The 17,975-nt window shown below is 42.9% G+C and overlaps 1 protein-coding gene across 1 annotated transcript; it reads left to right on the top strand.

The window, feature by feature from the left end:
• LOC8078474 (ABC transporter C family member 3) lies at window positions 12,010-17,946 on the top strand. Its single transcript, XM_002457214.2, has 10 exons — window positions 12,010-14,504; window positions 14,598-14,684; window positions 14,767-15,396; window positions 15,479-15,643; window positions 15,720-16,014; window positions 16,122-16,342; window positions 16,498-16,803; window positions 16,907-16,970; window positions 17,094-17,333; window positions 17,437-17,946. Exons 1-10 carry the CDS (start codon window positions 12,078-12,080, stop codon window positions 17,538-17,540), a joined length of 4,539 nt encoding a protein of 1,512 aa, XP_002457259.2. The 5' UTR covers window positions 12,010-12,077; the 3' UTR covers window positions 17,541-17,946.

Here is a 17,975-nt window from a genome sequence, read left to right as displayed (position 1 = left end):
CATCCGGCCTTTATGTATGCGATCAGGGGACGGGGGAAATGTAGGCGAATGAACCGATACACAGGACCATTTTGCTTAACAAAAGTTGATAAAGTGCACGTGCGCAGTGCCAGATGAAAGGCGAGTTGATCGCTAGTCCTCGTTTGGTCTTCGACACATGCAATCTACATGGAGCCGAGCGTGATGCCCCATTTTCCTTCGTCTTTCTGAATAAAGTACTGCCATTTTTCCACCGGTTCCTTGGCCCCCAATTCTCTTTGCCGTCACTGTCGAGTCGACTAGACAGAATCGACATGGGCTACGAGCTGAGCGAGTAATAATAATAGTATATAGTGGCAGCAATAAAGAAGCCACAAACACACGGCAAGCGTAAAGGTAGCTAACTAGGCATGTTTCGTTTAAGCTCTTATTTAATTTGTTAGGTTGTTCATCGTAGGACTTGTTAGGGCACTCACAATGCAGACTCTATCATAGAGTCTAAAGTTATTTATTACCTCGAACAATGTGGACTTCGAGTCTAAATAAGACTTGGAGTCTTATTTTTTCTATCTCTTTCTTCAATAAATATGCTGCCACATCAACAAAATACCATAAATAATATGTAGTTAATTGTCTTGGACTCTGTGATAGAGTCTTGCATTGTGAGTGCCCTTAGTCATCATCGACTTAGAACGAGTGTTCGGACTTTTCCAGATCTATTTTAGGATAAACAGTGTTATTCTTTCATCTTTGTTAGGTTTCTTGTAGACTTGTCTTTCTAGATTAGTCATCGACCCATGGGTGTTTGGATCTTTTTAAATTTAACGGTGATACTCTTTTCACGATGGATGACATATTCTTTATTAATTGTTAATTATTAATTATCAGGGTTGTTCATTGTATGACTTGTTAGGCCAGTCTCAGTGGGGGTTTCACCAGGATGTCATGCACATTTATTAGAGCGTCATGTCAGCAAAACTGCACTTTTTGCATGAAACGAAGAGGAGAGAGAAGAAAGTAGTTTCACCATGGTGAAACTCCGCTGGCGTTGTTTCCCACGCGGTGAAACAGGATGAAATCCCCACTGAGGACTAAATCGTTTCACCATCTTGCATGTGATCCAATCATTTTACAGTAATTAAATGATTTGCCCAGCCTAGAAAACATCAATGTGAAACTCATGTATTGTGGATGTTGTTTCATTGTTTGTTTCATTGATGCTCTGTCAGCAGATTTGTTTTGTAAACAGTGCATTGGAACAGGCCATTGAGACTGGCCTTAGTGATCGACTTAGAACGAGTGTTCAGCCTTTTCCAAATATATTTTAGGACAGTAATGTGCTATTATTTTTGACTTTGTTAGTTTTTTATAGGATTTGTATTTTCAGATTAGTCATCGACTTGGCATGTATGTTTTGTTTTTTAATTTATTTTAAGATTAATAGTGATATTTTTCTTCCACCAACTATTCAGTGCACCTAGCATCAACACTTACCATCACTCAACACACACTAAACAGGTGGCACCGCCACTCCAGACGGGACAAGGCGACTATGCCACAACGTGTTCCTCTTGACTGTCACGTACTGGTCGACTAATAAGGGGTGTTTAGTTTCCCATAGAATTCAAAATACAAAATGCCAATTATTTTAAAGTGATGAAATGCAAAATATCAAAATTTTCAGGGTCATATTTAGTTCCATCCAAAATGCAGAATTTATTGTTGTCATGAAGCCTTTTGAGGCTCATTTTGGGTATTTTTTGGCCTCTTGAGGCCAAAATCCAAAATGGAGAATAACTACCTTTTTGCCAAAAAATTTACATGGTATTTAATTTCATTTTGCAAAATAATAGACCAAAACCCTTTTTTTTAAAAAAAAAGAACTAAACACCCCCTAAGTCCTTCTCGCTGCTAGTTAATTTTACTTTTTGTTCACTACTGACAAGCCTTTCCAATTCTCTTTCTCATCTAACGTCTCAATTAGGATAATATGTGTGTTTTTGTCTAGTGGCTTGGTGAATAATTTTTTAGCCTTAAACACCAATTATAGTTCTTAATATTATAAATTATAAGCCATAATATAATGGAACCTAAATATATTTTTATTTGTCAAAATATAGGGGGGCATCGTTCTGTATTTTGCTCTAGGGCCACAAAATCTTTGTGTACATCATCTCAAAAACAGGAGACGTTATATCACAAGCAAAGAGAACTGCTCCAATACTCCTCTTTTCTAAAAATAACATACATCTCAAAGCAACCTAACCGAGCAATTAATTTTTTCTTAATTATTATCCTCCTGGGTACCACGTGGGCCTGTTCCATACAAGCCTAGCCCGTACCCAGTCATGACCCAGAGTCGAAGTCATCTCTTCCGGATGACGTTTCAGTTCGACGGATGACAACCGGTGCGGATTACACCGTCAGTCTAGAGGTTGCGTTGACCGTGATCTATTCATTGACGCCTAGCAGAACACCGGTGGCGTTACATTAGAGTATTGTTTAGTTCCAAAAATTTTTACAAAATAGAAATAGTAGCACTTTCATTTTTATTTAACGAATATTATCTAATTATAGACTAACTAGACAGTAATTTATGTAATTAATTATTTTTTATCTATATTTAGTGCTTCATGCATGTGCCGTAAAATTAGATGTGATAGGAAATCAGAAAAATTTTGTAAAATATTTTGGGAACTAAACAAGGCCTTTGGATTTCTCTGTCATACTCATGCGAACTACTCCCTCCGTCCACGAAAGAATCAATTTCTAGAGTTGTCCTAAGTCAAAACTTTTAAACTTTGACCAAATTTCTAAAAAAAATACTAAGATTTATGGTATCAAATTAGTATCATTAGATTCATCATATAATATATTTTTATATGATGTGTATTTTATATCATAGATGTTGTTACTCTTTTCTATAAAGTTAGTCAAACTTTAAAAAGTTTGACTGACACGGATTCTAGGAATTGACTCTTTCGTGGACGGAGGGAGTACTGTCCTCACTCGTAAGACGATGGTCCATGGCCACCAGGGCCTTGTTTAATTTCCACCTAAATCCAAAAAGTTTTCAAGATTCTCCATCGCATCGAATTTTGCAGCACATGCATGAAGCACTAAATATAGACAAAAACAAAACTAATTACACAGTCTGCCTGTAAATCCCGAGACGAATTTTTTGACCTTAGTTAGTCTATAATTGAACAATATTTGTCACAAACAAACGAAAATACTACGATAGCAAAATCCAAAAAGTTTTCACATTTAAACAAAGCCCAGAACCTTTTAAGGGAGTTTCATATGCCTATTCAAATTTATTGGCTAACAGAAAAAATACGGGAAACAAATAGGCTCACACTGCCTGGGCGTCCCTTCGCTTCCACGTCCGCCGTGCTTTCCAGGAGACTAGGGCCGTGTTTAGTTGGTGAATAAAAAAATTTCACGACACTGTAGCATTTTTGTTTATTTGTGATAATTATTGTCCAACCATAGACTAACTAGGCTCAAAAGATTCGTCTCGTAAATTTCAACCAAACTATGCAATTAGTTTTTATTTTTGTCTATATTTATTACTCTATGCATGCGTCTAAAGATTCGATGTGATGGAGAATCTTGAAAATTTTTTGATTTTGGAGTGGAAGTAAACAAGGCCCACGTCTAGGGGGCAGGTTCTGCCTCACCGATCCCATGCGAGGTAGGACCGATGGAGATGGATCTCTGCCGTGTTGCTTCGGTTTAGGGCGGGGCACGGGCTTATTTAGGCCTTGTTTACTTTCAAAAAATTTTGCAAAATAGGAATAGTAGCACTTTTATTTGTATTTGATAAATATTGTTCAATTATGGACTAACTAGGCTCAAAAGATTCGTTTCGTCAATTCCGACCAAACTGTGCAATTAGTTTTAATTTTCATCTATATTTAATGCTCCATGCATACGTCTAAAGATTCGATGTGACGGAAAATCTGAAAAATTTTGCAAAATTTTTGGGGAACTTTGGCCTTGTTTAGTTCCAAAAATTTTTGCAAAATCGACACTGTAGCACTTTCGTTTGTATTTGACAAAAATTGTCCAATTATGGACTAACTAGACTCAAAAGATTCGTCTCATCAATTTCGACCAAACTGTGCAATTAGTTTTTATCTTTATCTATATTTAATACTCCATGCATGCGTCTAAAGATTCGATGTGACGGAGAATCTGAAAAATTTTGTAAAATTGTTTGGGAACTAAACAAGGCCATTTATTGGAGCAGTTCTCCACAAGCAAAGCGCTTGAAATTTGCTTATGCCGATCCATGAATCCATTCTACACCTGCCATCATAGTGGAGCTTTCCTATCACCTTTAGACCTTCTACACCAGCAGTAGCTAGGTAGACTTTTCCTTTTTTTTTTGATTTGGCAGAGATGGAGAGAGTCTATAGGTTAAAGATGACTTGAGCCACATCTAGCTAATTTAAGCGTCTCATGAATGGAAGGAGTGTGTTAAATGAGCTACAAAGTACAAACATATAAGACTTTTTTTTTTGAGAATACAAACATATAAGATTTGGCTGTGTGCGACAGGCGGAGAGGTCGGAACTTTTCCATTTTTCTAAAAAACCTAGTGTTTGTGTGGATGGTTGTGTCCAAGAAAACGTTACCAAAATATAGTATGCCCCCATATATAGAATTTGACTGGCATATGGCTCTAAGCTAAGTTTTGGCTTGCTCTAGGAAATTTGGACCAAGCAAAGAAGGGAAGATGATGCACGAGCGAGCATTTTGCTGGCCTCGTTTTTGCTTGGCCAGCTGCATAGGGAAAACAATGAAGTGACAATAGCCCAATGGTTGCATATACTGGCCAACAAATTCAGATGATAATATCTATAAAGTTATATATCCTAATTGCAAACTGTTAGCATCATGATATTTCTCATGATTTTGTCAAACAAAGGGGGACCCATATATATTAGATATACTACTTTGACCAGAAATATATACGACGGCATGCATATATATATATAGATCACATGTATCATAGTAGCTACGTACAAATATGATAAAGTTTGGCACGGTATCAATAATCCATACACAATTTTTCTCAGCAGCACTGGTTTGGCGACAATCCAAACAATAAACTTCAAAAAAAGAAAAACAATATAAACACTACTTTGTTGGTCATATCTTGGCTTCCCTGATTTGATGTCACTGCCAAATCATTATATATATAGCTTGCGGTTGCGTAGGGCCAATACCCAATAGATTGATGACCAACAGATTTTGTCAGTCAGTGGTTCGCTCATCAACAGTTCGATCTGCCACCAAATTAATATGTTAATTAATTAACTAAAACAAAGAGCCCGTGCATTTCATTCATCAGTGGCTTTCATCATTTCTGTGCTCGATCGCGATCCGCGGGATCGTAAGTTGTTAAGAGCATCTCCAAGAGCCTTTCTAAATCTCACTCTAAATCATCATTTGGAGAGTCATTTACATAAAAATCGTTTTCTATATTTTTTTACTTTCCAACATTTTTGCTAAATCTCATGCGCACTCTAGAGAGTCATTCTCGTCTTCTATATTTGGCTAGCGAAAACCAAGAATAGACAATGACTATGTTTGAATGACCATTTAGAGAAGCTATTGGAGGATAGTTTTTCACCAAAATTGCTATTCCTAAATGAGAATATACAAAGTCTCTTGCAGATGCTCTAAGGAAAGCAAAAGATATACCAGTTAATTTAACCTCGTGCGCCAACTAGCTTATAAAGAGTATTATATTAATTCTAATTCTCTGGTTGTACTTTGTGCAGGGCCATTATTATTTTCTATGTAGATTTTACCCCTACCAAAGAATTAGCTTGGCGACAATCCAAACACTACTTTAGTGGTCATATCTTTGGCTTTGGCTTTACCCTAATTTGGTCGCCACTAAAGGGTGTGTTATGGGGATCCATTTTTTTGGGGAAACGTTTGAAATGTAAATTCTCTCAAGATATTAATCACTTCATGAAATTGCTTGTCTGATAGGCTAGATTATATTCTCGTTGAAAAAACATATTTTCATAACAAAAATCATATAAATGAAACTATTCTTTAAAAAAATGAGAACTTTTTGTGGATGAAGAACAACTTAATCAACCTATTTTGACCTATTTCACTTAAAAATAATTAATTAAAAATTAAAAATACAGAAGTGTGCAAAAGAATAAATTAAAATCGATCACGTGAAAGTGAAACCAGACAGCTGTTTCTCCAGGCATAAAAATAAAAAACGTTTCTAATGATTCTCGAGCGCTGATTTGTGCTTGCCAAACGGGCCTAAATAGTAAATAATTTGGCCTGGTTCGTCATTTATGTTTGAGATCAAACGTGTCTCTAAACTTCTCGCCGGTCACCAGTATTACTAATCAAGACCCTCGATCGCCATTCGCCGAAATAAACGATCGAAAGTAGACTGACGGGTGACGGCCAACAGATTTTGTCATTAACTCTGCGGTGGTTCGATAGTCACCGGTTTAATCTGCTAACAAATTAATACAGTATGTACATACATTAATTAATTTCGTTCAGCAGCATGTTGCGTTTGACGTTTCCTATGCGCGCCATCCACATGATCGTACTAGGTCGCCTCGCCAACGGAAGCAAAAGACACATCTGCTAACCTCGCTGTGTGTGGGCTTAAATTGTTAATTCCCCGTTTGCTTTACTTTGTGTGGGCTTAAAATTAAATAACCATCTCGTGCGCAAGTATATGCATCTGTTCATTCGCTTAGTTAAGTTTTCGTACCTGTCGTCGTCTGGAACATAACTCAAACAATTTCGTCGCTATCGATCAGAATCAAAGAGCGTGCTTGGAACTTTCGTCAGGTTGCCTCACCCAGATGGCGTAGGCCCCAAGATCCTTGCCAACCCGATCGAGAGAACCGACTTGGCTCTCTCATGGCAGCAAGGGAAATCTTGCTGACGTGGGAATTGAGATAGGTTTGTTAGAAATCTAATCACACTAATTTCTAGCTCGGTGAGGAGGTACAATATTTGGAAAGGGATCTAATAAACATGCCCAAAGTATATAGTAGCACCATTAGTACAATAGTATGATATGGTTTAGGATAATATATCGTAGGTGTATGGACGAGGAAACCATCATGAAAGTGAGCGCTTGCTCTTCGCGAATGGAGGTTCTGTCATGGTACCACGGTATAAGCGGGCCTAGATGACACTAAACGGAGCAAAACAATAATGCCACATTAACCATCATCGGTCTTGAACAATAGCATCCGCGTTGACAACCTTTCCCGCCATCGATCACCTCAAAACACGTATGGCAGGGCGAGATAAGCCGTGTCCAAAGAATCAAGTAGTCACAGCTCAACCGAATTCTTGCTCGAACTCCATAGTGCATAGAGGTCAGTGGTAGACCCACGTGATGTCAAGGACGGCTTGTTTGGTTCCGTGGCCAAATCTAGCTCAAAGGGTGTGGGAGGGCTCCCTGATCTGGCTTTTGTAAAACAGATATCAATCTCATTTCTTGTGAGCCTGGCTCATGTGTGCACTTTGAGAAAAAACGAGCATAATGAATGGTTAACTAATTAGATGTTCTTTAAATCCTAGCGCAACAGAGCAAAGCATCCAAACAAGTATGACTTGTATGGCCACAGTCTGGATCTCTAAACTCTAAATGTAGTACTCCCTTCATCTCAAATTGTAACATGTTTGACTTTTTTTACTATAAGTTTGACAATCGTCTTATTCAAAGATTTTATATAAACATAGTCAAATTTAAGTTATTTTTATTTTTTTATTAATAAACCAATCCATGAAATAATATTTTGTATAAATTTTTAAATAAGACGAGTGGTTAAACTTGATGTAAAAAATCAAATATTTTATAATTTAGGATGAATTGAGTACATGCAAATCAAACATGTCCTTGCAGAAGATGAAACCGGGAGGTGTTGAACACGAGGCGGCAAATGTTAAGATCGTTTTATTTGTGTCAGGGAAACACAGATGTAATACATAGGAGTAGGTTTCACTGCTGTAAACTATAGAAACCAACTAAATGTCATATTGCATACTATAATATATTATCCTACCTCTACCTGCTTACTTTACCCAGCCATCATTGAAACATGCACGCACGCACCACATTCCACGTAGCTTAGAATCCAGACATCCAGAGCATGCAAAAAGGTAATAACGGTAGCACAAAAGGTTCACTTGCTCTCGACGATGCGCCGGCCGTTTTATATTCGGCCTGTTTAATAAATGTCGCTAGCCATTTTCATTTTGAATCACCTCGTCACGACGAATCTGATTCCGTTTTCACGCAAAAAATACTCCTATATGCCTCCTGCGGTTACGTGCTCATAGTGGTACGTAGGAACTAGGATTTTAAGTGAGTAGTCTATAGATTCCCAACCAAAGCAAAAGCGTCCAATATTTAATTTACAGTATCAGGTAATCGCCACTATGTAGTAGTTAAAAAAATTAAATGAAAATTCTTAAGGCGTCCGCAATGTACTAGCTACATCTTTAGCTTATTAGAGGTCAGTATTAAAGGCTATTTATATATTTTTTATGTTTTATTGAATCCACACGCACTCTTAGACTACGTATAGATAAATTATTTGTTCGTCGCTAGACTACTGTTTTCAAATTTTTCTCTATCGACATTATATTATAGACTAGTCAACTAGCTAAATACTCGCTCTGTCCCTGAAAGCTTCAACTTCTAGAGTTGTTCTAAGTCAAATTTTTAAAACTTTGACTAAATTTTGAGAAAAAAATACTAAGATTTATAGTACCAAATTAATATCATTAGATTTATCATATAATATATTTTTATAAGATACTTATTTTATGTCATAAATATTGATGCTTTTTTCTATAAAGTTGGTCAAACATAAAAAAGTTTGACTGACACGGATTCTAGGAGTTGAAGCTTTCAAGGACAGAGGGAGTAGCTAGCTAGGGCCTTGTTTAGTTCCGAAAAAATTTCAAATTTTGATATTGTAGCATTTTCGTTTTTATTTGACAAATATTATCCAATCATGGACTAACTAGGGCTAAAAGATTCATCTTGTGATTTACAGATAAACTGTGCAATTAGTTTTTATTTTCGTCTATATCTAATACTTTATGCATGTGCTCCAAGATTCTATGTGACAAGGAATCTTAAAAAGTTTTTGATTTTTAGGGTAAACTAAACTAGACCTAGGGATGCCCTTAATAACGAAAGTGAGCTAGACCAATAGCCACCCTAGATATGTGCCAGAAAGCTAGGCGTCTAGCCTATCCCAAAGAATATTTGATTAAGCCTTTTAAAAGCTGTATTAGTATGTGTATCTTTGATTCTATGAAAATATATTTTATAATTAATATAGTAGTACATATTTCTAGTAAATACATATTAATATTTTTTTATTTAAATCTCGTTAAATTTGACGTGACTTAGAGCCTATTTGACACCGTAGACTAAACTTCAGTTACTTAATCTTCAGTTTTAGGTATCCAAACAAGTGAACTAAAAGTAAACTAATTTTTAATCTTTATCTCAACTAGCAGTTAGTTAATTAATTGGCTAACATAGACTATATAAGAGTATTTGTAAAAAAACTACTTTTTTATCCATGTATTCAAATTACATGGGTTAAAATTTTCCCACCTAAACTTTAGTCAACTATATTTTTGTCTATCTAAACTTAAACTTTAGTTCTAAATATCCAAATAAGCCTTAACATAAATTGTTATAGAATTGCACCTTTTTCGGAGTATCTCTCAATCCTTACTAGCCGATGGATAATTGGTCGTGCCAGATATTTTCTGATTTTCAGAGTTCCGCTGCATCGGCTTTCGGCAGCCAGCTGCCAGCCGATCCAGAGGAAAATGCATGGCACCTATACGGAATCCTACAAGATTATCATTTTTGGACCGAAAAGCGCAAACCGAGCAATATTGCCCTCCGGCCTCCACTACTACTATGTACTCAAAACTAGCCAGAGAAAGAAAATGCTGACACGGAGGTCACTAACACTCAAAACTAGCCATAGAAGCAAAGTTGCAATATATGCGACCATTCTAAATATAGCTTTGCTATTAATTGGCCTGTTGCCTCCTTTTTTGAATTCAAGTCAGTTTCGCCCAGCGACTGGTTTTATCTTTTGACGTGTGCAGCGCCCCAATTTTGATGGTGAGATCTTCGATCGTCATCAAAGTTTTCAAGCTCCCGTATGCATATATTATGTCATCTATTATTACTCGTCCTGTCATGCACTAATCTAAAGCAAAGCTACCAAAATCATGGTAACTTGTGTCTTGGTGAACAGTGCCCTAACAAATGTAGATATGGTAATTGACTAATTGTGTGTTAACCCACAAGTCCAGGACTAGGTGACACTTTTTTTTTGCTTAAGTTCAAAGATTCAAAGGCAGTACTAAACAAATGTAGATATGGTAATTGTGTGTGTTAACCCACGCTGTGGCGGAGGCAGGAACATTTTCGAGGTGTGGTGTATTTATAAAGGTCGAACATGTATAATATAACTATCAATTATATAAGGACACACTAGAACATTATCTAAATATGTATATTACTATGTGATCAGCAAATATAACAGAAATCCAAAAGTAAAGCCACAGTCGCTGTCATCGCCATGGCGAACTGGCCACATCCAACTCCTGCCGCTATACGCCGGCCACTACATTGAGTTATCGGCTTCTCACGCCGGTGCCACCGTCCACCGTCCATGGTCTATGAACCACCATGACACCATATTGTTCGATTTGATCAGAATACGAAGAAGAGTTGGGCATTTGATCAGGGTATGTATAATTGTATATATATTTCAAATATAGTGCATATATTCAATATTTTTTAGGTATGGCGGCCGCCAAGGCTTGCCACATATCTGCCTCCGCCACTGAACCCACGAGTCCAAGACTAGGTGACACTATTCCTTTTTTTTGCGTAATTTCAAAGATTCAAGTGCAGTATTATACTACTTCTCAAGGGCAGTACTACTATACTACTCCTCACCTTATCTTCTTTCTCGCCTGGCACTCACCTTCTTCTTCCTCCCGTGCTTCTCCGCCGCCTCCTCATCCTCACCCCATCTAGCTCCGATGACGCTGTCCTCAACCCACTCCATATCTAGCGTGAGGGTCTCCACCTTCATCATCTCCGATCGCCCTGTTGCGGATGGTAGGATCTCGTTGGCACTCTGACGAGATCTTACCACCAGCAGTGACCTCTTTCTTCCCCTCCCCCGCCCCATCTCGCATGCGGCCATGACGACCTCCAATGAACTAACGCGAACTCCGCCCAGGTGCTCCTGTATCGACATGTAAATAATTGAAATAAATCAGCAAATAATACTCTTTTATTGCTGATTTCAGTGTATATCCATTCACATGAGCTATGATCCATCCACTTGGGAACAAACGAACGAATTCATCCAAAGTCACGTTACAGTGTTTCTCCGATTTTGCTTGAGGAATCCACGGCGCAGCTTCTCTCGCTCGGCCAATGCGCTCCTTTATTTTTGGAGAAGCGCGCAAAAGATCTCACCGGCCGGGAGACTGACGAACAGCGACAAATCCGCAAATCCTCGAGATTAACCACCTTCCCATCCAGGAGTAATAGTCTTCTTCTTCTAAACAAACAAAACGCATCGTCCTGCGTCAATTCACTAGGAAATCATAACCGAGAGATCCCGTAATCCTCTCTTACCGCACTCCTTTAACCCTTCTCTCCGCCGTAAAAAGTTTAGCAGTGCAACCGCGCCACGTCGCCACGCCGTAAAAAAGTTACTCTTACTGCCCCCCACCGCCGTCGCCGTCCGGCAGCGAAACACGGCACCGCGCCGTTCGATTCTTCCCCGCGGGTGCCGGGTGGGGTGGTTTGGGTGCGGGGCGACTGGGGAGGGAGGGGGACGGTTCCTTGGACTCCAAGGAGCCCAGAGGCGCGCGCGGCAGCCGTCTTTGACCGCCACCGTGGGGCGTCGCCGTGCGTGGGGAGGGGCCCGGGGCAGCTGACGCCCGCGGCGACGTCTCACTTATATAAACCCACTGCCCCGCCCTCCGCCTCACTCATTCGAGCCACTCGTCGCCAGATGCCCGTGTCCACTGCCGCGACGCCTTACGCGGCGCCCGCGATGGCGGCGACGCCGGCGGGCGAAGGCCCCCTCTTCTACTTCTTCTTCCCCTTGGAGCCGCTCGTCCTCCACGGCGTGGACGCTGCGGTCCACGTCCTCCTCGCGCTTGCCGTCGCGGGGCGGTTTCTGTTCCGCCACTGCGGCCTCTCCGTCGCCAAGGACGGGGAGGAGGCGCGTGGAGGCGGCCCCCGCGGTGGAGGCCGGTTCCGGTGCCACGGTGTCGCGGCCTGTGCCACGTGGGCCCTGGCGGCGGCCGAGGTCCTGCTCGCGGCCTACTCGTGCTACCTGGGCGCCACCTCCGGCTCCGGGTTGTCGCGTGACGCGGTGGTGGGTCTCGTGGACGCGGCCGCGCGCGCGGTGGCGTGGCTGCTGCTCGCCGCGTACCTGCAGTTCGACTTCGGGCGGCGGCGCGAGGAGCGGTTCCCGGCGTCGCTCAGGCTCTGGTGGGCGTTCTTCCTCCTGCTCTCCCTCGTGACCGTGGCTGACCACGTGGCGACGAGCCTCGATGGGTTCCTGGTGCCCGCGCTCTCGTGGGTGTTCGACGCCGTCTCGGTTGCTGCTGCCGTGGTCCTGCTCTGCGCTGGGTTCGTAGGCAGGAGGGAGGGAGGCGGCTCTGCTGCCGAGGAGCCTCTGCTCAACGGTGCTCATGAGACGGCGGACGGTAACGGCCGCAGCGATGCCGAGGCGTCCAAGTTCACCGGCGCTGGCTTCTTCAGCGTGCTCACCTTCTCGTGGATGGGGCCTCTTCTCGCCGTCGGCCACAAGAAGACCCTCGGCCTGGACGACGTCCCTGAGCTCGACCCCGGGGACAGTGTCTCCAGCTTGCTCCCGACGTTCAAGGCCAACCTCGAGGCGCTGGCCGGCGGCGTCTCCGGCTCCGGCCGGAAGGCCGTCACGGCGTTGAAGCTCACTAAGGCCCTGTTGCGCACCGTGTGGTGGCACGTCGCGGTGACCGCGTTCTACGCGCTGGTCTACAACGTCTCCACCTACGTCGGCCCGTACCTCATCGACTCCCTGGTGCAGTACCTCAACGGCGACGAGAGGTACGCGAGCAAGGGGCAGCTCCTTGTCCTCGCGTTCATTGTCGCCAAGGTATTCGAGTGCCTGTCGCAGCGCCACTGGTTCTTCCGGCTGCAGCAGGCGGGGATACGCGCGCGTTCCACGCTTGTTGCCGTCGTGTACCAGAAGGGCCTCGCGCTGTCAAGTCAGTCCAGGCAGAGCCGCACGAGCGGCGAGATGATCAACATCATCAGCGTCGACGCCGACCGCGTCGGGATCTTCTCATGGTACATGCACGACCTCTGGCTGGTACCGTTGCAAGTCGGCATGGCGCTGTTCATTCTGTACTCCACCCTCGGGCTCGCTTCCCTCGCCGCACTTGGCGCCACCGTGGTCGTCATGCTTGCCAATGTGCCTCCTGGGCAAATGCAGGAGAAGTTCCAGCAGAAGCTCATGGACTGCAAGGATGTCAGGATGAAGGCAACGTCCGAGATCCTGCGCAACATGCGGATTCTGAAGCTGCAGGGGTGGGAGATGAAGTTCTTGTCCAAGATCATTGAGCTGAGGAAGACAGAGACAAATTGGCTGAAGAAATACCTCTACACAACGACTTTGGTTACCTTTGTGTTCTGGGGGGCCCCGACTTTCGTTGCTGTGGTGACCTTTGGGGCGTGCATGCTCATGGGGATTCCATTGGAGTCAGGGAAAGTGCTTTCTGCTTTGGCCACGTTCCGCGTGCTGCAGGAGCCAATATACAACCTTCCTGACACGATTTCGATGGTGATCCAGACCAAGGTGTCTCTTGACAGGATAGCATCCTTCCTATGTCTTGAGGAATTGCCGACTGATTCTGTACAGAGGCTGCCAAATGGTAGTTCAGATGTTGCAATTGAGGTCACCAACGGGTGCTTCTCCTGGGATGCCTCACCGGAATTGCCAACGCTGAAGGACCTGAACTTCCAAGCTCAGCGAGGCATGCGTGTTGCAGTTTGTGGGACAGTGGGCTCTGGTAAATCGAGCTTGCTATCTTGCATTCTTGGTGAGATCCCAAAGTTATCAGGAGAGGTTAAGATTTGCGGGATGACGGCTTATGTCAGCCAGTCAGCATGGATACAGAGTGGCAAAATTCAGGAGAACATATTGTTTGGCAAGGAGATGGACAAGGACAAATATGAAAGAGTCCTTGAGTCGTGTTCACTGAAGAAAGACTTAGAGATATTGCCATTCGGTGACCAAACTGTCATTGGAGAGCGAGGGATCAACCTGAGTGGTGGACAGAAACAAAGGATTCAGATAGCCCGTGCTTTGTATCAGGAAGCAGACATCTATTTGTTCGATGACCCATTCAGTGCTGTTGATGCTCATACAGGATCCCACCTTTTCAAGGTACACAATTTGTTATGCTTAAGCTTAACCTTTTATGTTTAGTGGAAGTTTCAAACACACTGCTAACGTTGGTGCATGCTCTTTTTTTTGCAGGAATGCTTGCTCGGGGCTTTGTCTTCAAAAACAGTAGTTTATGTTACTCATCAGATTGAATTCCTACCAGCAGCTGACCTTATTTTGGTGAGAATTTCATTGGTAAAACTTCCATCCATTATTTGTTGCAATAAAATGGATGCCTCTCCTTACTAGGACTATGTTGTAGGTGATGAAAGATGGCAAAATAGCACAAGCAGGAAAATACAATGAAATACTTGGTTCAGGAGAAGAGTTCATGGAGCTAGTTGGTGCACACAGGGATGCACTCGCAGAATTGGACACAATCGATGCTGCAAACAGAAGCAGCGAGGGATCCCCTTCCAGTGGCACAGCAAAATTGATCAGATCTCTATCATCAGCTGAGAAGAAAGATAAACAGGACGAAGGGAACAATCAGAGTGGACAGCTGGTGCAGGAAGAAGAAAGAGAGAAAGGCAGGGTTGGGTTTTGGGTCTACTGGAAGTATCTCACCTTAGCTTATAAGGGTGCACTTGTACCGTTAGTGTTGCTTGCACAGCTACTTTTCCAAGTCCTACAAATTGGGAGCAATTACTGGATGGCTTGGGCTGCTCCCGTTTCAAAGGACGTTGAGCCTCCAGTGAGCATGTCAACACTGATATATGTCTATATTGCATTGGCTGTTGGAAGCTCGTTCTGCGTCCTCCTAAGAGCGTTGTTTCTTGTAACAGCCTCATACAAGACAGCGACTCTATTATTCGACAAGATGCACATGTCCATATTTAGAGCTCCTATGTCTTTCTTTGATTCCACTCCGAGTGGGCGCATCTTGAACAGAGTAAGTCATCTTCATGTGAATAAATTTCGCAAGTTCTACTTATTTTCTTGGACTATGCTAACAGATTCTTCAAACTTTTCAGGCTTCCACTGATCAAAGCGAAGTGGACACCAACATTGCACCCCAGATGGGCTCTGTTGCATTTGCTGTCATACAACTTGTTGGAATCATTGCAGTGATGTCTCAGGTTGCATGGCAGGTGTTTGTTGTTTTCATTCCTGTAGTTGCTACCTGTTTCTGGTATCAGGTATGATTGGCTACCTTTATCCCCTTCATCACAGATCTAGTCATAGGTATCTAATCAGACCTGCCTTGTTTTGCAGCGATACTACATTGATACAGCCAGGGAGCTGCAAAGGCTAGTAGGTGTTTGCAAAGCTCCAATCATACAGCATTTTGCAGAATCAATAACAGGATCAACTACCATCAGAAGTTTTGGCAAGGAAAATCAGTTTGTATCAGCAAATAGCCATCTAATGGATGCCTACTCCAGACCGAAGTTCTACAATGCTGGAGCGATGGAATGGCTTTGCTTTCGCCTGGATGTGCTGTCATCTCTTACATTTGCATTCTCTTTGATATTCTTGATCAATCTGCCCCCGGGTTTCATCGATCCAGGTATCACATCAGTTTCAAACAGTTTTTGTTGTTCCACTCAATTGTTTGTTAATAAAAATGGTCTGTGTTGAAGTGACCTTGTAACAAACATTGCATCCTACTTTCAGGGATTGCTGGTCTTGCAGTCACATATGGGCTTAACCTGAACATGCTGCAAGCATGGGTTGTCTGGAGCATGTGCAATTTGGAGAACAAGATTATATCAGTAGAGAGAATCCTGCAATATATAAGCATTCCTGCAGAGCCCCCTCTTTCCATGTCAGAAGATAAGCTAGCTCTGGCTCATAACTGGCCATCCGAAGGAGAAATTCAACTCCACGATCTCCATGTAAATCCTCTTTTTTCTGCATTACAATGTTGTTCTGAAGAAGCTGCATGCATAATTCATCATTGTTATTGAACTGACATAAATCAAGTCTGGCAAAAAGACAGCGAAAGAACTATTTTAGGTGGAATGCGCCCTTAACCTGTAGTTTGATGCAGGTGAAATACGCCCCGCAGCTGCCATTTGTTCTGAAGGGACTTACAGTCACCTTCCCTGGAGGCCTGAAGACTGGTATTGTTGGAAGAACAGGAAGCGGAAAATCAACCCTTATACAGGCTCTTTTCCGTATCGTGGACCCAACTATTGGCCAAATACTAATAGATGGCGTCGACATTTGCACCATTGGTCTGCACGATCTGAGGTCTAGACTGAGCATCATTCCACAAGAGCCAACCATGTTCGAGGGTACCGTAAGAAGTAACCTTGACCCTCTTGGGGAGTACACAGACAGTCAAATCTGGGAGGTAATTTCACCTTTTACATGCCCAAGGCTTGCCATTTGTTACACTCTCACATAAACAATTTTTAGCTAAGTTGCAGCATCCATCTTTTTTCTCTTGATTCCAGGCCTTGGATTGCTGCCAGTTAGGTGACGAGGTCAGGAGGAAGGAGCACAAGCTTGACTCACCAGGTCCAACACTGTAGTTCTTTTCTTCCACACCATTCACATTCCTAGCACTAGCTTCCAACCAAACAAATGCAGAAGGTGCGCATGGATGATATTCTGAAGTCCTCTCAATCTGTTGGGTTGCAGTGATAGAGAACGGCGAGAACTGGAGCGTGGGTCAGCGTCAGCTTGTATGCCTAGGTAGGGTAATCCTGAAGCGGAGCAAGATCCTCGTCCTGGACGAAGCCACCGCTTCAGTAGACACCGCGACAGACAACCTGATCCAGAAGACTCTTCGGCAGCAATTCTCGGAGGCGACGGTCATCACAATCGCCCACAGGATCACGTCGGTCCTCGACAGCGACATGGTCCTCCTCCTTGACAACGGTTAGCGCCCTCCGCAAACCACCCGCCTAATTTCTTTCTGTTCTTTTTTTTTTTTTGTAAACTTTGTTGTTACTTGTTCTGACGCCGTGATGCTGCTTTGCAGGTGTGGCCGTGGAGCGCGACACGCCGGCCAAGCTGCTGGAGGACAAGTCGTCGCTCTTCTCCAAGCTCGTCGCGGAATACACGATGAGGTCGACGCACACGTAGCCGCAGCAGCTGAAAAAGTTCTTCGTCGTGCTGCTTTCTTTGCTCCACGTACGCCGTTTGAGGCTGCCACCTGGGCTGGGGCAAGGCTGACTAGTCGACCATGCCGGCAGATTTTTATGGGTCGCCGGTGAGGCAGGCTGACTTGTCCGATGATGCCGAAAAAAGTGATACTGATCGCGCGCTTTGTTGCTGATATAGAGCTAGCGGTAATCTGATCGTTGTAACGTTGAGGAGTTGATGTTCAGGAAATGAGTTAAGGAATTAAGGTGATTTATTAGAAAGTTGATGGAAAGTAGTAGTGTTCATTCTGAGCATACTAAAGCCTCAAGAAGACTCTACTACGTCTGAATTAATAAAATAGTGAAGTGCTTGCACGTTAACGAACAAAACGGAGCAGCATTCGACAGGAGCTGTTGATCTCATGCTGATTTTATT

The sequence above is a fragment of the Sorghum bicolor genome, chromosome 3 (genome assembly GCF_000003195.3).
Source record: "Sorghum bicolor cultivar BTx623 chromosome 3, Sorghum_bicolor_NCBIv3, whole genome shotgun sequence".
Classification (NCBI taxonomy): domain Eukaryota; kingdom Viridiplantae; phylum Streptophyta; class Magnoliopsida; order Poales; family Poaceae; genus Sorghum; species Sorghum bicolor.
This window is presented reverse-complemented; position numbering and strand designations above follow the sequence as displayed.